The sequence below is a fragment of the Anser anser genome, assembly GCF_964211835.1.
Source record: "Anser anser genome assembly, chromosome: 2".
Taxonomy (NCBI): Eukaryota; Metazoa; Chordata; class Aves; order Anseriformes; family Anatidae; genus Anser; species Anser anser.
In genome coordinates this window covers 162152279-162175102 of record NC_139721.1, presented here as the reverse complement: position 1 = coordinate 162175102, position 22824 = coordinate 162152279, and the positions used below count along the sequence as shown (strand labels likewise).

The 22824-nt window shown below is 41.5% G+C and overlaps 1 protein-coding gene across 3 annotated transcripts in view; it reads left to right on the top strand.

Annotated features, from left to right (window-relative positions):
- Positions 1 to 22824, top strand: part of SMARCC1 (SWI/SNF related BAF chromatin remodeling complex subunit C1) — a gene marked incomplete at its 5' end in the record, with an annotated part of 83144 nt that overhangs the window by 33368 nt on the left and 26952 nt on the right. For all 3 annotated transcript variants that reach the window (XM_083825497.1, XM_083825496.1, XM_083825495.1), the window contains 8 exons: positions 68 to 139; positions 4670 to 4783; positions 5549 to 5702; positions 6028 to 6141; positions 8336 to 8395; positions 12194 to 12452; positions 13083 to 13244; positions 21924 to 21979. In XM_083825497.1, coding sequence (XP_083681623.1) covers positions 68 to 139; positions 4670 to 4783; positions 5549 to 5702; positions 6028 to 6141; positions 8336 to 8395; positions 12194 to 12452; positions 13083 to 13244; positions 21924 to 21979 — 991 coding nt within the window. The remainder of the gene's footprint in view (positions 1 to 67; positions 140 to 4669; positions 4784 to 5548; positions 5703 to 6027; positions 6142 to 8335; positions 8396 to 12193; positions 12453 to 13082; positions 13245 to 21923; positions 21980 to 22824) is intronic.

The following is a 22824-nucleotide window of genomic DNA, read 5'->3' as shown; positions in this document are numbered from 1 at the left end:
AAGGTGTGTAGGGTACTCGGTAAGATTATTTGCGATTTGGCATTTGAATTGTGTGTTTTTGTTACAGTATTCATGTGATTGAACGTCGTGCTCTTCCTGAATTCTTCAACGGAAAAAACAAGTCCAAGACTCCAGAAATGTAAGTAAAATGTGAATATAGGCATGTGAGAGTTCGCAAGATAGAGGAGGTTTTAGTGTCACAAATCCTTCAGTCACTTCCTCTTGTACGTGTGTTAAACAGATATTGTCTGTCAGTGTATAAGAGAAGGAAAGAGCACCTGTGCAACTACTACTAGTAGTTTGATAACGTCTGTGCGTTACTGTAGTAGTAGAGGTAAAACTTCAATTATCAATGCAATAGTTATTAGTGGTTATCCAGGAAAAAAAATCAAACTAGCTTTGCAAAAGTAATATTGGAACAAACTCCTGGACTTTTTTTTTGTGGTGCAGGACATATCTTCCAGAGACATGTTAAAAAAAAAAAATCATGATATTGTGGAACCTCAGTGATCTTCCTATTTTTCTTGCTCTCTTTTCATGACATGCTGTATTTTTGAGACTTGAGAGTTTTGTGTTTAAGCACTGATGACAAGGTTTATTATAGGATGCTGTGTCAGACTGTGGAATGGATTTTCCGCAGTTATCTGTGTTGATTTCATGGTTCCCTGAGCAGGTGATGGGTAATTCTGAAAGAGCAGGTGAAGGTTGGAAAGTGAATATTAGGTAGTCTGATTAAAATCAGAGCTGGAGTTGTGCAGTGCAAGAAGAAAAGCATTTGTTTATAGCTGTTCCAAACCCTCTAATGACTTTTTATTTCTGATCGTGCTTCTTAAATGTAGGTGGAGTTCTCTGGGTTGAATTTAGATCCAGTTTGATCCTATATCGTTGCCTTGTGGGGTCTGGTATCTGCAGCAGAACTTAAGTGTTCTTAATTTGAAATTATACAAATACAGTTGTTTGTAAATAGCTTTCAAGAAGTTTTAAAATAAATCACAATTGAATGCTGTCCTGAAACGTTGTAGGTCTTTCCATACATCAAATTATTAATTTCTCCTCTAATTTAGTGAAGAGACAAGATAAGCTGGTGATTTTTGCATCGATTGCTTATTTTGGAAATCTACTGCAAATCTTGTTATGTGCGTTAGTAAAAGTACATCTCCCCTTCCTTGAGAATTTTCTGTTACAACAGTAAATGTAGTTATTCAGAGCAGTCCTGAAAGGTGATTGATTACAGGGAGATAGTCAATGTGCTCGTTTTTCTTAAAATGATAATCCTAAAACCTGAGAGTTCACAAAAAATCACAGCGAACACCATTGACGTACTTGACGACTTGGACAATGGAACCAGGCTAGTTCACTTTATCATGTAGCAAATCTCGGTTTAGTTGCAAAGCAGCTTTGGGGGATTTAAAAACTGTTTTCTCGTGAACTGTGAAATGAAGTATTTGAGGGGTCTTCTCAGTATGTTGTCTTAACCTGTGCATTTTTCTACATAGCAATTCTCCAAATTATTTTTTTTCCTAGCGCAAACAATAGCGTTAATATCATCTTGTATTGGTCTTCTAACCGGTAAACAAAGCAGACTTCAGAAAATGTTCTTGTACTTGAATCTCTTCTCAGGCATGGCTGATATTTTGCAAGGGTTCTGATCTGATTTTGAGGTAGAAAAGATAAATTAACCTTCTTAGCCTGGAGAAGAGAGACTGGGAGACCTCTAACACTAGTTGCCAAATGCCCAGAGGAGGTCACTGAGAGGATGGAGCCAGGCCCGTTACTGTGGCAGCAGAAAAAATAAATGAAACTGAAACCCAGCAAGTTTGAGGTTGATACCAAGGGAAATTCTTGAACTCTAAGGAAGATGAAGCACTGGGATAGGGGCCTGGGGAAATTGTGCAATGTTCTGCCTTGAACGTTTCCTGGCTGTACAAGGCCCTAATTAACCCAGTCTCGATTCAGTGTTGAGTAGGAGGTTGGCCTAGAGACCTTCTGAGGTCTCTTGTACCCTGACTGAAGCTGAGTCTGTGCTCTTTGCTTCCGGCTTCTCTGTGTTTGAGTTGCAGATGTTACTCTACCTGCACCATAGCAATTCCAAAATGTATTTGACACTAACTCTGCTCTGTAAGTTTTACTATTCAATGTATTTTTTTCTTTGGGGCCTTCTAGTGCTTCATGTTTAAGGCTGCAAAACAGGCAGAGTTGTGAAAAGACCTTTCAAGGGTTCTCAGTCTTGTTCCTCAAGTTACAGATTTGGATAGTTAGTGGATAACTTTCCAGTAGCTGCAGCCAAAACCATGGTAATGGGTACTAGTTTGAGGCCCCAGTAAGTGAGGATACCCAATAACTGCTTGTTCCTCCTGGGCTGTTGGTTTGTCTGGAGAGAGCTCGGGGACAAACGTGAAGGAACGTTGCCCCCTCCAACTTTGGTTACAGGGTGGTAGCTGGATCTGGAAACATTGCGTATTTGCCTCTGATATGGTTATCAGGTGAAATCCCATGCTTCTTTTTCAATTTGCAACAAAACATCGGGTCTGCTGGCACTTGCCCATGAACCACTGCTGGTTACCTCCCTCTGAGGGAAGCAAATGAGGCACTCCCTTCGCCCGGTCCTGGTGTTATCCTGGGGATGTATTTTTGCCACCACGTAGGGATTGCAGGAGTAGCACGTGGTCTTGGCATTGTGTCTTGGTTTTAATAAAATAAACATCCTTCTGCATGGAAATGTCTTGCCTACAGCTCAGTTTTCAGGCCAAACAAAATACCGTGTCTCAAGAGCTCACACAGGTTCCTTCTTGTGACAGTAGGGCCTGGGGCCTGGTTTCTGTCTGGAAAGGGTTTTAACTAAATACTAGTTGACTTTTCTTTCTTGCTGTTGACAAGTTATAGCCGATGGGTCATGTCACTCTTGAAAACAGATTCCCTTCAGGATGAACTTCAGGGATATTTCTGTCTTAGGCTTTTTTCCTCCACCTATGTGCAATGTGACCTTATTATTAAGCTATTAAACTTGTTTCTGCAGCCGAGAGCACTTTAACGTAGCCTTTCTCCAAGCAGGTGGCAACCCAGTTCTCTCCAGGAACATTCAGAAATGTTCCTGAATATTCCTCTATGGAAGAAGCTCCCTTTTGTTTCTCGCCTACCATAACAACATTCAACACCTGGTCCCATAGTGGTTTTCCAGCAAGTTCTATATATAACTTCAGAATTGAGGATGTGCGATTTTGGCAGGAATGGGTCCTTGCAGCATCTGTCTGCTTATGTCTCGCCTGTGAAAGACACTGGTGTTCATTCTCTGCATGATTTATATTCTCGAGTATTGAGTGCTGGCTGCTTTTTTACACTGCATTTAAGGCATCCCCGTGTTGAATTTTTAATGGTGGGAGGTAGAAATTGTTTATAACACACTATTTTTGAACAGATCTTTGCTTAGGATCCTTGCCTATGTCTGTTGGCAGATTTGGTTTTGTTCAATCTAAAGAACAGAGCTAGAAGTAACTTTATGGTAGCTTTTGTTCTGAGCAACTTGTATTTGGAAACATTAGTACATTCCAGAAACTTAATGAAAAAGACCAAGCAGTAACGTGTACAGGGCAGGAAATGGGCTGAACCCCAAAACTTGCTTGTTTGGACTGTTGTGCACTAACATGCACAAGCATGGGAGCAGTTTCTACTTCAGCTGTTCCCAGCTCAGTGCGTGGGGAGTGCTGTGCTGGCTTCTGGATTCTTTCCCTCTGCTTTTCAGAGATTTTGTCTTCTCCATTTGGTTCTCTAACCCTTTCCTTGTTGGTGTTTTAATGTATAAAAAGTCCTCATACAGAAACAGTAGCGTTCCATCCAGCGTACAACTTTGGTTTTTCTGTGCAGCTTTTTTCCTTCCAGGCTCACAGAGAGGACCGACTAGGATTATTTATCCTGTTTCTATGCTAGGACCAGGCCCTGTTAATTTTTTTCTGCAGCTTGCAGTCCGTTGAGCAAGTACTCGGTTAGTGACCAAGTTATAGCTGTAGTTGGAGTGCTTTGGAGTGGGGGCAAGAAGGACGACCTGTATTTGGCCTCTTTCCACCAAGGATGCAGTGTCTGTCTTCTCGAAACTTAAAACCTAAATGGAGTGGGTATATGACCAACTGTATATCCCCGATCTTCGAAAGTATTGTGTGTTTGTAGTAGAGCAGAAGCAAAGGTGTAAAAGAAGGGGCTTGCTTTCCTCTTCATAATATTAGTGCTGGAAGAGCAGCTATATCAAGGAGTTAACCCGTCTTTAACCTTCTGACATGCCTGGTTCTAGACTTAATACTACTGCTTTCGGTTGCAACGCTTTCAAAGTACTCGACAATTAGTAGGTAACAATTTGAGTAGTTTAAATTTGAGTTTTACTTGTCCACAACTCTTTGACTGAGATTTAAGTGTGCCTTGTGCTACTACAGTTCCAGAGAAAATCCAGAACGAAACATCTGGAAGAGGTGGATGGACCATATGCAGTATATAAAACAGAAATTCTGCTTGCATATTTTGATACTGATTTCACCTTACTACATTTCATCAATAAAAACTAGCAGGAGGTGTTTGCTTGTCAGTGATAAATGTGTTTGGAGAAGGTGAATCCTAAAATACGTATTCTAAGCTTTGTTAGACACCAATGTACAATATGAAATATGTACCAATTGTCTTTCAGATACCTCGCTTACCGCAACTTCATGATTGACACCTATCGCTTAAACCCTCAGGAGTACTTGACTAGCACTGCCTGCAGAAGGAATCTGACTGGAGATGTGTGCGCTGTCATGAGGTAAAAAGCCAACCAAACAAAAAAACAACCACGGATCTTTCAGCCATTGCTTTCACTTTAACAAAAAGAAATAGAAATGGAAGTGCTCCGGTGTGACAGGAAAGGTGTGGGCAATAGCCATTGTGCAGCCGATCAGCAGACTGTTCCATGTTTTATGGTAACCGGAATATGTTATACTATCCTTTATTTATAATATTTTGTGTGCTCACTGAGCCATGCCTGCAAAGTTTGGGTCTTAACTTGTAATATTATGGTTCTGCTGTTCAGTACAGTGTGTGGAGTTCTTCTCAGAATTCCTGGTTTTGCAGTTAAATTTTGTTGGTTTTATATGTTCCACCAGTCTTAAAGTTGTGAGGTACAGCAGAGTCCTAGAGTTTGGAACTTGCTAAAAGTAGATCCAGTGAAGAACAGCTACAGATAGATGAGGGAAGCAAACCAAGGGTTGTGCAGCCCTCACGTGGATATTACATCTGCAAATGGCTCCATGCATGCAGCCCTCTCTCTGCTTTGCCTTTGTCTTTAATGATTTCCTGTTATCCAGAACCAAAACGTCATGCTTTGTTTTAGCTAACACACTGAAGTGATACTATCAAGTCTGCACAAAGCTCATATGTAATTGCGTTGGTCGTTGTGATTAGTGGAGGATTGTAGGAGATTATGGACCAGTTTGATCTTAAACCAAAGCTGCTTCCTTTGCTGTCTCCTTTCTACACAACCAAAATGGCTTTGTTTGTTAGGATTTTAATTTGTCCTGTTGTCTCATAGAGTACATGCTTTTCTGGAGCAGTGGGGTCTCATCAACTACCAGGTGGATCCAGAAAGCCGTCCCATGGCAATGGGCCCTCCTCCTACTCCTCACTTCAACGTGCTCGCTGATACGCCCTCCGGCCTGATGCCTCTCCACATCCGCACTCCCCAGGTGAGCCCCACAGGTGGCACGAACTGTGTTCGCCGTAGACGCGAGAAGTTTGTAGCTCTAGCCAGTGTCTTGGAACATCTTAATAGAATAATGTGTGCGTGTTTTGCTGAAATGTTCTCCATCTAGGTTTGGGGCTTCAAGTAGTCAGATTCGCTAAAGTCAAGCCTGCTAGTGTTGTGTCTAAGTGATATTATGTAAAGACATCTTTACAAGTCACGTTAAGCTGTTTTGTTCGTTTTGTGTTCTGCTTAACATTGGTCTGAAAACCTTCAATAATTTCCAGTTCCTGACCCTCTGACCTGTCTTCTGTTATGTTTGTTTGCAGGTTCCAGCTGCTCAGCAGATGCTGAGTTTTCCTGAGAAAAACAAGGAGAAACCTACTGATCTACAGAACTTTGGACTTCGCACAGATATTTACTCAAAAAAGACTTTAGCAAAGGCAAGTTTGTTTGGATTTTTTTCCCCTGTGGCTTCTATTAAGCATTTTTCCTTAATTGTCCCCCACTAGATGACAGTGAAATGCCTTATGTTACTCTTTATATTCCTGTTTTAGATTTCTTCCTTCTCAATGTAGGGTGTTAGGATACCTCACTCAGTTGTATTGGATACCCAGATTTGTAGAAGTGAAAATCATGTGCCTATCCGCAGCTAGTCGATACCGTCAGTCTCCAAACGCTGAATTCGTGTTATATTTTTTGGATGTTTTACTTGAATGCTTCAGAATCAACAAACTATCAAGTAATTCAATACAGAAATTGAAATCTTTCAGCAGCATCTTTAACTATCCTGTTTTCCAAGACTGAGCAAGGTTTTTCAGGCTGAGAGCCAGAAAGCCATTTAATTACAAACGGTGTCACAAAACCATTGCAGGGGACTTTTTAGCACTGTCTTTGCAACGTATTGTATAATTAGTTAAGTTTTGAGATGCCATTGCAGTGATGTTGCTGATTCCATAACCTGTTGACTTTAACTCCTGCTGGTGTCTGATACCTGCGTGGGTACTTGATAGTGCTTGAAGCTACTGCAGGAATACGAGCTTACTACTTCAGCATAGCCTTCAGTCTGGAAGGTCTGCAGTGTTCTGCTGATTACTGCCTCTCTTGGGCTGACGACAGGCTAATTCTGTGTAAATGGTTTCTCTAAGTACAATGATCATGGTGCTAAGAGATCACAAGATAACTATATTAAATTGGAGGGAGAAAAAAACACTACAACCCCCCACAATGTTTTTAGAGATTAGCATTTTTTATAGAGCCTGAGTCCATATCACATTTCATGGAGTGACATAATTCTTTTAGTTTAGAGAGAAATATTTACCACGTTCATAAACCTTTCAGTGATTCTAGACTTCGGTTCTGTTTGCAAGCATCTGTAATAAACTTGAGCAGACTTATTTGCAGAAGCTGATTTCCCTTTTTGTTTTGGGTGTTTGTGGCAACTGCAATTCTGGCCATTCATACCAGCCTGCTTGAGAACTGACCAGTAGCTCAACAGCTCCCTTGGATTAGTATTTCCTGTGGGCTAATGATGTTTTTGAAATGCATGTTGAGATAGGATAGATTTACATACCCCTTTTCCTTCTGGTGTGGTTTTACATAGAGACATCCAATCTAGATAACCTTGTTTTATAAGCAGTTGACAACATGATTTTGTCTTTATTTGATGCCTACAGATTAGGATTACTGTAATAGTGGAAGAGTAAGTTTTCACCAAGAGTTTTGTAGCTTCTAGGAAATTTGAGAAGTTAACCCCAGTATGCAAATTTGGTAAGAGTAATGATAAGAGGAAGCGATTGCTAAATATGCAGATTATCTTGCTACTACTACTGCTGTCTTTTCAGATAGCTCATCTCTTTATCCGTTAAGATCTTTTTTCTCTTTACAGAGTTACTGCTTTTAGATAGATGAATGGTATGTGTTGTTTTTTCTTTTGTTTTTGGACCAACGTGTGCTTTACACTTTCCAGTCTGCCTTGGAAGTATACCAGAGGTTTGAGAGGTGCTGAAGTTTGGTTGACATAAGCCCTACTCTGTCGAGAAATGTGCCCGTTAAACTGACAGTAGCCCGGTTGTGCCTGAATCAAGTAATTCCATCTCCCTGACTGACAGCAGCATACATCTTCTGTGCAGCAGCTGATGAGGGGCAGTTAGATATTGTGCTCTACTGTTAGCTGCTGCTGTTCTTTGGCGTGAATTGTAGAATGCTCTGTGTAAACTGCTCTGTTCTTGACTTAATTTCACTGGCCAAAGTCAAACTGACTGGAATGCCATCAACTTTCCTGAGGGTTTTTGTTATATGGAAAATCATCTTTTCAACTGGCTGTATTTACATGCAAGGATAGGTGGGAGCCAGGAGAAAAAGGTACCAAACCGGCACACACACACCCCCAAAACCTCCCCAAAACCTGCAGTAATGCACTTCCCGGCATGTTTTAGCTATGTTAGGTAAATTTGTGAACTGAACTTGTGTATTAAATAACTAGGTGTTGGTGAGCTGTAGAAGGGCTGTTGTAACAGGTAGGTGCTTTAGATATTGAGTGGACCAAATAACAAAAGATTCTTCCCCTTTTGTTCTTTTTTTTTTTAATTCTGTGCAAAGAAACACATTTCACTTTTTTTTCCCCGTCTTTTGTAGAGTAAAGGTGCAAGTGCTGGAAGAGAATGGACGGAACAAGAGACGTTGCTGCTATTAGAAGTAAGTTCATGAGGGGAAAGAAAGTGAAGACTAGGAAGCCAAAACATGCAGGATATTATGCACTGAAAAAATCTGTGTGTAGATTAACTTTTTTGAAGTAGAGTTAGAGGACAACTGCATCCTTTTACAGAACTGGAATAGCAAAGCAGAGTTTGTAGTGGGAAGCTATTTCTACGTATCTGGAGGAGGAATGTGGTTGAGTGTCTGTGTGCGCAAGGCTGCTTGTCTGTCTCTTGTGACTGTGGCTTCTGAACTGGTGGTAAAAGGTTACAGCTCTCCCTCGAAACCATCTCTCTTTATTTGACCATCATTGCTACAAGAATGCTACTACTAAAAAGAGATGGCAGTAACATCTGCGTACTCAAGGGACTTCATGAACTTTAAGGTTCAGTTCTATTGAACTCATATCTGCAACTCAGAAATTAGGTGTTTGGGAACGTGTGCATGAGCTCAAGAAGAGATCTTGCAGTGCAGAGAGGTCTTTCCAAGAATTACATGAGATAACTGGAGTCACGTTGGTACTGTAAAAAATAGGTCAAAGAGCTGCTGGCACACTAGATCAGGTCTTTGTCTCCAGATTGCTTAGTCTGAAGCTGTTGAATACGATAATTCTCAGGTCTCTTGGATTTCCTACCTAGGATGAAAACCATCACACGAGGTGTACTGCATAAGTATGTTCTGGTCTTTCCTCCTTGTGTCAGGGCAACGTGGTTTTTCATAGCACTTTGTCAGAAGACTCTAGGTGGCCTGAAATAATTAATGTGCTGCTGTTTCCTGAAAAAAAAAAAGTGTGTATATATATATATATCTATCTTCCACTGAGCTTTCTATTACAGGAATGTTTTCTTGGTGTAGATGTTGGGTGGGATTTTTTTCTCCCTTTTATATAATTCAGTTTCGCTACAATTCAGCTTTTTTTGTGAAAGAATTCCATTTTGGCGTGGTTTTTGTTGTTTTTTTAACTTATAGCTTAAACTAGCATGAAGCTCTGTGATTGCTCTGGCTTTCTTTTGTCATTAATTAGTCCACTGAAAATTTAAGAAATTTTATATGGCAAAGTTTGGACAATGGGTATTAACAGTGCTGAACAATACTAGACTTTTGTGTGACTTCTTTTCTGAACTAGACAAAGTGCCTCAGCAGAGCGTACTTTGATTCAGCCTTCACAGATACAGAAGTGTGTTCATCAAATAGCCAAAACAGCTTTTTCATGTCAGACTGCACACTGTTGAGCCCACATTTTTGTGTCAGCATGTGGAAGAATTTTGCTTACGTGGTGAAAAAAGCTAAGATATTGTTCATGGTGTTCTTGTATGGAGCAAACTTAGAAGTAATATCTTGATACGCTATCGTCTTTGCTTACTATTATTAATATTTAAGATTCATTCTTTTGTGTGTCTGTAACTTATGATCATACATAGCAAGTAGTAGCCTAATTAAATAATCCAGATGGCGTATTCATTTTTCTTTTTAAAAATATAACAACAAAAAAAACTAAGTCTTGAGATTGCAAATTCATTTAATGTGCGTTTAAATTAATAATGTTCTTTGTGGATTTATCCTATGAATAAATCAGTGAAGAGAGTATATCAGTTCAAGCATAAGTAATTCAGTTATAACAAGGCAGCCCAGTCCAATTAAATCCTCAGGGTAGCTTTGGGCAAATATATATGCAGTGGAGTTCCAAAGAATAAATCGTATCTAAAATAATTATTGTCCTTCCTCCTGTTGACTGAGTGAATAGGGGACGCGGGGGAATCTCGTTTCCCTCCCAGAAACATCTTCCCTGCCACACTGCTGCTCTGTGTCTCCGTGGAGTTAAAGGCACTTTCAGCTATTTATAGTAAGGACAACTGTTGGGAGAGCTAGTTTGTATAGCAGAAAAATAGGTAATGAAGGGGAAAGAGAGAAAAAAATCCTGCATGGCCATGAAAAGCAAAACTTGATGTAATATGCCAGTGTGGTAAACAGTGGGTAGACAAAGACACACAACTTGAGATGGAATTAGGGAAAGTGAAATTAATGTTGAACATCAAATAAATACTTCCCCGTGAGTATGACCTAGTGAACTGAGAGTTTGATTTCTTTAAGCACTGGGGCAAGATGTGAAGGAGGTCAGGCGAACGGTTTGTAAGCAGTTAGGGACCATTGATCACTGCGGTATTGAGCGGGCTGTCCAACGTGGCTTGTCCTTTGTTCATTCCCAAGCCGAAGTATTCTTTCTGTGCAGCTGTTAAAACCCCTCTCTTTGTCTAGTTTGTGGTCTGCAACAGTTTCTGTATTGTTCTTTCCATCCAGCTAGGCTCTGCTGGAGCACAGCCTTCCCTCCTTCCCCTACTCCGCTGCTTGCCCATTTAATCTTGCACCCCGTGTTTTGGGGCCGGAGTGGGGAGCCAGTGGCCTTCTGAAGGTATGCTGGGGGTTGCTCCCTCCTCCCTACCCAATTTAAATAACGAGGTTTTTGAGAGAAATACAAGACTTCAGCAAGGTAAAGCTTAAACCACTTCCAGGTCACTTTTCCCAAGCTGGCTTTCAACATCCATGATGTGCCCAAGTGCATAAGTAAAAAGCAAGTTGACTTCAATGCCAATTCCATTCAATTTGAAATTCAAATGGGATCTGTAACGCAAGGAAACAGGTGTTTACTGTTCATATGCAGCCTCTAGTAGTAAATATTTTCAGAAGACTTCTGATAGGCCTTTGTTTGAGTTTGCAGATTTGTTTTTTTCTTGTTTTGTTTGTTTAACTTAATAGGTCTAGAAATCAAATTGGTTTTTACTTTTTCCTAGGTGACTTTACCATTAATCATATCAATAATGTAAAAGTTGTTTCGGATACTTAAACTCTAATTTTATGCTATCCGAATGCTTAAATAACTAAGGTAATTTTCAACAACAACAAAATCTTCTGAAGGATAATATTGTATTAGGCTACCCCTTTTTTTATTTATTAATTTGTGTTTTTTTAAAAAAAAACTAATGCAGAATCTTCGGTATCTCGTATTCATTAAATTGTTTAATTGAGGCTTGGCTGAAGTAACTTCAGAAATGACTGGAATTAAGAATTACAAATCTTTGACTTAATCTGGAAGGTCCTTAATTTATCAGGTGTCTTACCTGCATAATAACAATTTCTTAACTTGAATACTTGCTGAGAGTCGGACTGGGTAGTAGCTTCTAGAAAGCCGATCTCTTTTCACTTCATGATACAGAATATATTTTCCTTTTTTCCTTGGTGTATTGTTTTGATGCTCTTTTGTTTTCATAACATGTGCTGAATGTAAAAAATGGACTTCATCGTCATATATAGTACAAGTGAAATAAATACCATTCCTGCCTCAAAGAGCTTGGTGGTTTAAGACATTAATGAGGGAACACGAGAATGCTATCAGGGGGAGTACTTAGGAGAATTAAAAGAATTTGGTGAGGCTTTGTAGGATAAGCAGGCTATTTTTTGTAAAGTTTTACATATGAATACGAAATGGGGAAAATGCTAACTATTCAAATCTTACTCTTAAATCCAAAATCTTCCGACAGTTCTCTTTGGTATAGTAACAGAATAAAACTTGTGTAATGCTCTCTGTAGCTTAAGTTTAACTCGTGCCAGCGAGATGTGTGTTGTTCTTCTGCGGAAGAATTTTGCTACCAAAAAAATTAGGATTTAAATAGTTGTTTGATTCTGTTGTTGTTGCATCACCAAAATAACTAGTATCAAAAGTCTTTTTGCATAAAGCAGTTCCTGTTTTTTTTTTTTTTCCAGATTACCTAATGTATATACCACAATCTTCATCTTTTACAGGCTCTGGAGATGTACAAAGATGACTGGAACAAAGTCTCGGAGCACGTTGGGAGCCGCACCCAGGATGAGTGCATTCTCCATTTCCTGAGGCTTCCTATCGAAGACCCGTATTTGGAGAACTCCGATGCATCTCTCGGCCCGCTGGCTTACCAGCCCGTTCCTTTCAGCCAATCTGGCAATCCAGTGATGAGTACCGTTGCTTTTCTGGCGTCGGTGGTGGATCCCCGGGTGGCATCAGCTGCAGCAAAGGCTGCATTAGGTATGAGTTTGCCCTGGAAGTTTTTTTCACCTTGTCTATACAACATTCTCTTGTGTCTGCTCTTAGAATCAACTGTTTCTAGAGGATCGATAATAAGTTCTGCAAGTCTGCTAATACCCAGTTTTGTGTTCTGTTGTTACTGAAATCACCAGTTTACAGACAAGCTAGAATAACTCCTAAAAGCCACTGAATATCTGCAGAGGGCTTGCATCCCCCCTTCTATGCTTCTATAAGTAGTAATAGATTGCAAGCACTCCCCTGTAGTTGGTGTTATCGTGACCGCTGTCATTAGTTTAGCTCTTTAAAAACGCAAAATGCTAAAGCTCTAGTTTTCCTCTTTTTGCTTGTGTTGAAATTATCAGCCACGGTTATATCCCCTAAGAAACTCAATGAAATTGTTCCTTTTACTTTTTTCTTTATTTTTGCATGTAAAAAGCATTTTATATAACTGGGAGGAGAATCTCTTCTACCTGATTGGAGAGAGAAAATTACCTAATGCGAAAAGAAGGAGCTTGTATTTGAGAATGCGTTTTGTCACAAGATTTACCTGCATGCTTCTTTGAGAAAATTGTAACTTACAGCTTGCTGTAAAACACATGCAATATCACATATCTGTGTAATTTTTAACAGAGGAGTTTTCACGAGTCAGAGAGGAAGTACCGCTGGAGCTAGTTGAAGCTCATGTAAAGAAAGTACAGGAAGCAGCACGAGCCTCTGGGAAGGTGGATCCGACGTACGGACTGGAGAGCAGTTGCATTGCTGGAACAGGTCCAGATGAGCCGGAGAAAATCGGTAGGCTTGTCCGTCGGTTCTGTGTTTTGCAGAAATATCTGCAAATCAGATTTTGGCAGGCACTTTCTTCTGACTTGTAATAAACCTTAAGTTCGCCTCCAATGAGAGATGGGAATGGTGGTAAGGAGTGTGTGTGACAGGTCATTCCACTTCTACTCTCTGCGGATTATTAACTCTTGACAATGAATTAATGAACTTAGGGCCAGCTTTAGTTTCAGCCGTTTGTTTTCCTGCTGCTGGCTAAGTGAAAATGCCATCGCTTGGGATGTATACAAGTTGAATGGGCAAAAATACCAGAGTGGGAGATTTCATGCCAGTTCCACGAGCATGAGAGCAGTTGAATGATGATGGCTTTCTAGCATAATAGTTATGGTAGAGCAAACAGAGGTTTATTGGCTCTTTGTGCCCCAGCTGAGCCTATAACGTTCTGTCACACCTTTTGGCAACTAATTTTAGTGTAAGTATTGTACAGGGTACACTGCTAACTGGTGGTAGGAGAAGAGCAGCTTTTTATTAAGAGGTGAACTGGTACATGGTGGTTCTTGGCTCTGGCTGTTGTATGTTACACTGCATACTAACAAGCTCTTGGTTTGGAGTTCAGCTTCAACTGAACTATATTCTATGGTATTCAGCAGATACTCTCATATAAAGTCTGTTATCTGCAACTTTGACACTTGCAAATTATTTGTTACTATGGTGAGTAAAAGTGTATCTTGCTGCAACTCCCTATAAAGCTTTGTACAACCCCATTCCGTCTCTGTTTTGGCTCTTCTACAGCAGTGAACTGAGTGCAGAGGGACATTTTGCTGCATACCTGCTAACTTTCTCAGAGGCTTTCATCCTCCTGCGTTTGGTAGAGATCTACCAGCTTGTCAGTACATCTTAATTTTTCTCCCCATCATTGTTGGCTGCTGTCTTCTTCAGCTTACCACAAGCTGTTTTGGAGAGTTTAGTGACTGCATATTTAAATGCCGCTGTAGCTTTGGATAAAACTGAATGGAATGTAATCTGGGTCGACTGGGAGGTTTGGTTTGGGCTGTGCTTGTGTCTCCCCTACTTGACCTGTCACCCTGTGCAGAGGGATGAGCAAGGTGCTGTATGATGGGACCGTGAGGGACCTGTGTGTTCCAGTTCTGTTCAGTTACCCGCTGCTAGCCGTACGGCTGAAGATAGATGCAGGACTACTATTTTATGGTGCTTAGTGTCCGATGCAGAACTACACTTTAAGATTTAAAAGTAGCGTGTAACTCATTAATGTGTTTCTTAAATGGAAAAAAAAATTAAGAGGCCACTCAGTCCTCCTCGTCTCTTTTTAGTCCTACGCTCCGTGGGACAGCCTTGATGTCAGGCAGCTCGGTGCTTTGGAAAGAGGTGGAGAACATGTTGGAAAGGAAACACTGGCATCTGGAGTATCTGCAGTGCTCTGCACAAAGCTGTCAAAAAGCATCAAAGCTCTGTTGAAAGTTCAAGGGGGTTGGTTTTATTTTCAAGTCTACTATGAAACAAATCTAGGTGTTAACTCCATCTGAGACTAGGTTTGAGGTGATGACTACTTTAAAGTAAACTTAGCTTAGGCTTATACATACATACATCTTTTTCTCCTGTGGCTTTGTTCTACTCTTCCCTATTTTCTGAGTACAGGTTTGACTGTAGTATGCACATTAAGGACCTCTGTGTCATGTATGCTTCTTTAAGTCTTAATTCGTAATCCTGCAGCACAATTGTGGAAGTCTATCATCGACATCATTAGTGATATTGCTAGTCTGGCAGCCCTTTCTTTAGGAGAATTTGCAAACAAGTTGCAAATAGAAATTCTGAAGTGCTTGTCATTTAATATGGGGAGTTGGAGAGCAGATGACCATAACACGATTACTTCTGAATGAGCTGTGTGGTGAGTTCTATAAGTAATACTGTCCTGTTATAGCTAATGCGATTTGTATTGGGCTGTGACTAATGGAATAAATTAGGACAACAGCAGATGGTTCTCCCTGGGGGAGCTGCTCAGCAAGAGTGAACTGGGTCACTCCGCAATCTGCAGTGCCTTCCACCCCCAAAACAGCTTTGCACTGGAGGGCATAGGGGAATCCATGGCTTGCACGTGCAGAGGTGTGTTGGATGTTGAAGTGCAGCGTTGTGGTGCGTAACTGCTGAAATGGAGCCGTTTGGCATGACTAGACCCGAGGTATTGTGTCTGAATGTCGCCACAGAGAACTAAAAATATCTACGGAGGGTTCCATACTGTAATTAAAGCTCATCAGTTGGTATATTTTAGAAATAAAATTATACCATAGCTCTGCAATCTTTTGAAAGCTCTTAATATCGGCGAATTGTAGGCAGTGTGGAATGTGAAAGGGGAAAATGGGACTGGAAGGGATTCCTGGAGCTTACATTAATATCCAAGAATCTCATTCTTGTCCTCGTTGTTAAAATTTCTAAAGGCTGACGATGGTTCTTTTTGAATTAATATTGTAAAGCTTCGGTAGAATTAAGAATGGGCTCAAGTGGTTCAGATTCTGTGATAAGCTTGACAGGTACTGTCTTTTAGTTTCCAAGATGCTACCACAGCTGTGGGTTATAGAATGCAATGGAGAAGATGCCCTGCGTTTGGTTTATTGAGTGAACTGAGGAGAGCAAACAAAGCAGCCTGTTCTCCGGGCCAAGGATTAAGCTCCAGAGAAGGGGAATATTTAGTGCACCTGTGGTGCGTAGTATCCCTCTTAGGTCTTCACTGAGTATGTGTGCTTTCTCAATAACTTTCCAAAGGTGATTAACTACATAGCCTGCATATATGTGCATTGAATTAGGCACAGGGGAGTCGCTGAAGTGCCTGTGTTGGAGGCAGTTACTCGTGGATTTTAGGTCTTACTCTAACAAGTATTTCACTGGAAGCATTTCCACTGGCACAAGCGTGTGGAGGCCTCCAGCTGTAGCTCATCTGTGACAGCAGACCCTGGGGGGGTGGTGGTCTGATTTAGGGGCTCCACTACAACTGTAAGCGACTTAAACAGATGATTAAATTTAACGCTTTATGGACGATCGTGTAACGTTCTCAAATACATATAGCGGAAAACACGAGTATACATACACAGAAGAAGCTATTTTACTTCATTTTTGGCAGGATGATTTCTCATGCGGTCCCCGGGGTGTGCTTTCACTCTGAAATAACGCAGACATTACTAAGGCAGACGCTGAACAGTTCGTTCACTTTGCATACGTGCAGGTGCCTGTAAGCTGGCTCCGTGCCGTTGGAGGATTGAGCCCATCAATCCCCCCATCAATCCCCTTGTGATGGACTCGCGCAGCTTCGTGAATCTGGAATTCCTTCTCCGTGGCAGCCATCGCGCCGTCCGTGTGCGAGCTGCCTGGGGCGGCGGCGGAGGAGGCTCTGAGTCCTGACTTAATTTGGAAGATATAAATTATGGTTTAGATGGTAACGTATTTATCACGTTCAGACCCTGGATTTTTCTACAGCTATGGTATATTTCTCTCAATTAAATATTAATATTCAAGCCTGACTTCTGACAAGTTGCACGTTGTTGCCTTATAGGAAACAAAGGGGAAGGGACGCCTCGCGGGCAGCTCTAAGCTGGCTCCTGAGCTGAATCTCCTGCGTGGTGCTCTGCATTCGTGTGTAGGGCTTGGCTTACAGTTCGTCTAGCGACAACAGAGGTTACTTATCTGCGCGTGCTGCAAGCGTCTGCTTGCTGGTGATGCAGTAAATTATGACAGTGGAAATTTTATAGTTTCCCTTGCTGACCTAAAGTCAATTTAACTTCTCTGTAAAGTCACTGGGCTTCATCAGAAGGCAGTTATAAATTCTTCAAGTGTTAGAAAACAGCCCCCCCTGTTCTTGGAGATAACATGCAAAGCAGAACAAGTTGCCATAGAGCAGCAAATATTTGCTGCTTCAGGTGTTTGAAGAAGGGTGTGGAGGGGCAGTGCTTTCTACTCTGCAGGTGCCTTTTTCCTCTAGAAAGATGCCTTGTGGTGTCTTGTAACCATCTGCCTGCTGTTGAGTTAAGAAACGCCATTAATTTCTTTTCCCGCATCCTGCAAGGTTCAAGGTATGATACGAAACCTGGCGAAGAGTTAAAGAGCATCACCAGTGCCCTGTAAAAGGGATTATTGGGTCTTAAAGTTCTCTTCTCCTTTTGTATTAGGAACATGTATCTCTAATTAATCAATCCTTGTTTTCATTGTCAGTTATGCTTTCATTACCTCATGCAATTATGTAGTTGTGTTTTTAACCTCTTTCAATCATTAAGGTGTTTGTATCTCACTGAAATGCAGGAGTAATTTCTGTCACTCTCATGCAGAGGGTCAGAAATGTGGTGGGTTTTTTTTTAGATCTTTTCATACTTGAATTCAAAATTAATTTTTATGGAGCTGTAATTGTTTAGAGGTACTTCCAGTAGCCCGTAAGCTAGAAGCAAAAACCTGCTTGGATCCAGATAAACTTATTTAATGCCAAAACTAATAATCGATAGCTTTTTTTTCTTACTACATGTAGTATTTCAGCACGGTCTCCTCGATGTGTACAAGCACGGAATGGCTTATGCCAGTGGGAACCGCAGAGGCGTAGCGCTGTCACTGCAGATAGCGGCTTGCTAGCTAATAGAAGAGAACAGTTTTCAAAAGCCATTGACTGCAACCTGCCTAAAGTTGTCATCCTGATTTTAAAATAACGTTTTATCTTATAGCCAGGACTCAAAAACCTAAGCTAAATCAGGATGTTCCCAACAATCTTACTGTCACACACACATACCTTCTCTTTCTGTAGCTGGATGTGTCCCTCTGCAATACAAAAGCGTGCTGAGCTTAGGGAAGAGTTTGTTAGATGTATTATGAGGCAGGGGAGAGTCGAAGGGCACTTCTCTTACTGAGAGATGCTGTATGTGCTTTTTTTCTTTGAGATTTTTTTTTAAAGGTCAGCGGAAAAGAGTTTGCCCTCTTAGGGTGCGTGTTTGCCTTGGGCTGGCTTCTGTGGCAGTAGTCACTCAACGATGGTTCCTGTGGTCTGCAAGTAAAAAAAATAAATGCCTAATAAAACTTGCCCCAGTATGCATAGGGATTTAACAGCAACTGCCTTCAACCCCATGGTAATGCTTGGTGGGTAGCACGCTGTAAACCTCCACAAACTCATCCTGTGCTGGTATCTCTGCTTGCTGCAGGGAATCACACGTTGTTAGTCGCTGCTCCTCTTTATCTCGGGACTGGAAACCTTGACGTGCATCGTAATCAGAAAACCGAAACCACCACCCCAAGCTGATCTTAGGGTAGAAAGGGAATTCAGTCCTATCTAGCAGACCCAAGAACAAACTGGCTTTTTGGATAGAGCGGGAAGGTTTGTGTCTTACAGGCCTTGACTTCATGGCATTCTTAGGAGCAGCTTGCACAATTGTTACCTCCAGCTTTCTATCAAATGTGACCGGGAATGTGTATGTAGCAAGGAGCGTTGTCATCCATTTGGTGGTCCTGAGCAAATCGTGTGCAGTTGCGTGGCAAGAACTTTGTAGTGATTTTTTTCCCCTCCGGCAGACTATAAAGGTGAAGCCGCAGGTTTGAGGGGACTGCTCAGACTGGAAGCCCTTGGCAGGTGAGAGCAGCGAGGTGGGACGGGGGGCTGAGACTTGAGTCCAACCTGAGCTACAGGGTCTCATCTTCCAGAACAGCAAACAAATTGTCACGTTATGAGCTCGTAAGACAGACATCTCCTCTTTTCCACTTAAAATTGTCCACAAGCTGGGACTTTTCTAGCCTGCTTCGCTGTAAGTTTTGTATGATTCTGAGTTTCAGACCCGCTCCGTTCCTCCGTGCGTTTAAGTTCTGCATTGTTCATGCTGACCTTTTTTCTTTCGATTACACTGTATCCTGATGGTAGGAATCATGGATCACAGAATCACAGAATGGTTTGGGTAAGAAGAGACCTTAAATATTATCAAGTTCCACTCCCCAGCCCCATCCAGCCTGGCCTTGGGCACTGTTTTGCTTCAGTGTAGCACATGGGAATTCCCAGTAAAGTAAGGGTTACGGAAAATGAGCACCCTTACACCAACCAGTGTCTTCAGAAGCTTTGAGATGGATAAAGGCTTTTCACCAGATTTATGCTGGTATGGCAGCGTGTGCTGGAGCCAGTGATCTAAGTAAGCTCCCTTTTTAATGCCTCCATACATTAAATTTCCCTGGCATCCAGTCTTTTAGGTCTGAGGTCCTAGACAAGGAGTACAGGGTTGTTACTGCTGAAGTTTCCCTCTTGTTTGTTCTTACAGAACATCTGGGTGCTGCAAATAGATCGGTGTTTCTCGGTCTAGTAAACAATCCGTATGGGAAAATATTGGGAAATAGTAGTACATTATTCAGACTCCTTCATGGTATTTGCTGTCAATGCGTTTATTGTTATCCTCTTATCCTGAAGAGGCTTGCTTTCGTTAGCAGGAGTGTTTATTTAAATATTGTATAAAGGAATAAATGAGTGAACCAAAGGCTAGCACCAGAAGATCTGTCCTAAGGACAGGAATATACTAACTGCTGTTAAAACACTCTCTTTCCAGGTGCATGCATCCAGCACATGGTAACATTACGGCTGTAGCACTGACAGGAGATGGATTTTTTTTTTCTTTCGTCTCATTTTAGTCTCACTTGCATATCAGTTAGGCTATTATCTCCCTTAGTAGGTGCCAAAATTAGAAGGGATGATAACTGGGCAGCTGTTACTCAGACAGCAGTCTGTAACTCAAGGGGGCCTGGCTCTGTTTTGGCAGAACCCTTCAGATGTCTCTGTTGTGGCTGTTTGAATGCCACACAGACAGTAAATAAGAGGTTATTAGCTTGAAGAGCTCGGTCTCGTCAGCCAAAAACCAAAATGAGCAACAGCAGGAAGCATGTAGTCGTGTATCGAAGCTGAGGCCGGGCACTCAGAAGGTGCTTGTGGTCAAGGTCAGGTTTTTCTGGGTGTCTGGGAAACTCATTTTGGGTTCAAAATATGAAGAATGTGTAAGAGGCAGTGGGTGGCGTCCAGACCCACACGTCCACAGCAGTGAGAAACCTGCCAAGTGTCCAAATGGTTCATATTACATGCTTCTAGCTTCTTGGACAACGCTATTGTCGTCTTTGGTGTTAGCACTGAAGGCACATGCTAGCTCCGCTTTTTCAGAGCATCTTGGAAAATAAGTTCTTTAAAAAGCTGGGACCGTTATTATCTTGCTCTGTACCAAACCAACAACCAGCTCTTGCGCTCAGATGCGATGCGTGGCTTGTTGAGCGCCTAGCTGGGAAGCTGCCGTTGGGTTTTTAAGGAGCTGTTGTAATAGTGTTTTGTTCTCAGAAAGCAAATAAAGCGTTTGGGTTTAACTTGGATCCCTTCATTGATCTGTTCTTCAGTACAAACCCACAAGCATTGCTCTCATTTCAGCTGAGGAGGAAGCAAGAGAGTGAATGATTAAGGCCTGAGTGAGAGGATTGTCCACGAACATCTATCGTAGCACACCTTTTTGGACCGGTTTCTTTGACTTAAGCATCATTGTTCGGTTCCGATTCACTGGGACATGTAGTTCTACATCGCATGTGAAATACCTGGAAAATCTGTTAGATTGCCCGTGACCACATGCCGTGCCTGGCATCAAGTGCTAACTGGCGGTAACAAGATATTTAGCCTCGTGGGCTCTGTGCCGCTCCCCTTTCGGTAACTCGTGTGATGTAGGAGCTCTAAAACATCTTCATTCATCTAAATGTGTTTCTGGGGGCTTGAATACTTCTCAGAGTGCTCTGGGGAGAAACATGCTTTGAGGAAAGCTTCGGGTCGGGCCGTACCTGAGAACCCGGCGGTCACGGTGTTGGTGCAGAGAGCAGCAGGTACCAAGGAGGCAAAACAGGGCACGGTGCTGGGTTTCATGCCAGAACCACCAAGGAGAAGAATTGCTCACTGCCTTGACCTCTAGCGCTTTTTGGGGCGGAAAATAGCAGGAGGTGCTTAGTGTTTAACAACAGCGTCAGCTTTAACAAATTGGCTAGGACTCAGTATTACGTTGGCGTTGAATAATTATTTTAAAGTCTGCTTCGGCAAACTTCAGCACCGAACTCTGGTGTTTTCACCACCTGCAAAATGCAATTTAGATCTTCAGTTGACCTGCAACATGCGACAGTGCTGCTGGGTGGACCTTTCATCAAAAGCAGCTCAGGGGATCTTGTGCTAAGGAGGAATTACAAGTCTGGCAGCACTGTAATTGAGGTTAATCATGCAGCTGACAACCATCTACAGAATCAAATTGGCTGTATTGGGAAAAACATTTTATAATACTTTGACTTACCAATGGGAATTACTATGCGCCTTGAATACTGCAGAGCTGTACATTATACTGTTCTTTATGTAACTAAGATGGATAGATTTGGGGGTTTCTCCCTGTGTGGGTAAATTGGGTGTTTGAGTAGAGCACAGGTAACTTAATGCTTTGTCCTTCTTGTTGGACTGTAAATAAAAGCCTGTTAAATTTAAATTTGCAAGTAAACTTGATTTTTAAAGTAAGATTAGTGTAATAGAATTGGGTTTTCCAGGAATTCAGTGCTGTCTGGGCTTTCTTTATAAACCATTGTCAGTAGAGAACAGAAAATTTTAGTTAACTCTGAAATAAGTATAATAAATGGATGTTGTGGCAATTCTAAACACTTTATTTATATTCTCAGATGGAGCTGAAGAAGAAAAAATGGAAGCAGAAACAGATGGGCAGCAGTCTGAGAAGGTAAGCTTAGTTCAGCATACTGTTTCTGAAAAGGTACTTCTGATACTTATAGACATGAATTACTAAATTCTAAAGTGTCTGCTTAAAAAAAAAGGTAGATGGCAGTGTGCTGGTCAGTTCTTAGTGAACAGTATTCCCTAACAGTTTCCAGTCTTCCTAGTACTTCATTTTCTAATCACATAGTCACATAGAGATGTTTCTTGTGCTGGACAAATGGCTGGCACGTTTTTTCCTAGTCCTGAGGAAAAAAAAAAAAGGGTTGGGACTGGGAGGAAATGTAAAGCAGGCAATATCAAACTAATTGTAGAGACTTAAGCTGCAGAAGGACATTGGTTTGTTGCGGTTCATGACTTGTAGTGGTCTAAAGCAAGTATCACTTTGAAGTCTTGCCCTAGAAAAGTTTGTCTTGTGGCAAATTGCCTTTCCAAAGTTGAATACAGCTTTCAGCTCCGTCAAGATCAGAGAGATCCGGGCTTTCCTGGAAACTGGTGAGTTGTTTGGATTCCTTGCAGTATTTGGCAACCACTTTTGAGTAGCTTGTGTGGAGCTGAACAGACGACCTGAACGATTATTAGCTATTGTCGCAACTCCCCAGTGGCAATGCGAGTTACGTCTGTTCAGTCCGTGTGATCACTGCGGCTTTGTTGGCTGTTTCTGGAACCATTCTCAGTTCCACGGATGTGGGCAAATGAGATCTGATGAAATGAAGGTGTCTGTAACTGAGCTGGTCAGTAGAACTCCTCTTCACGAGAAATCTGTGTTAAATTTTGGTTATAGGTGTGTGTAGTATGTGCTTTTGACGTTAGGTGTGATGCAGCCTGCCAAAAAAGATCAGATTAGAAATT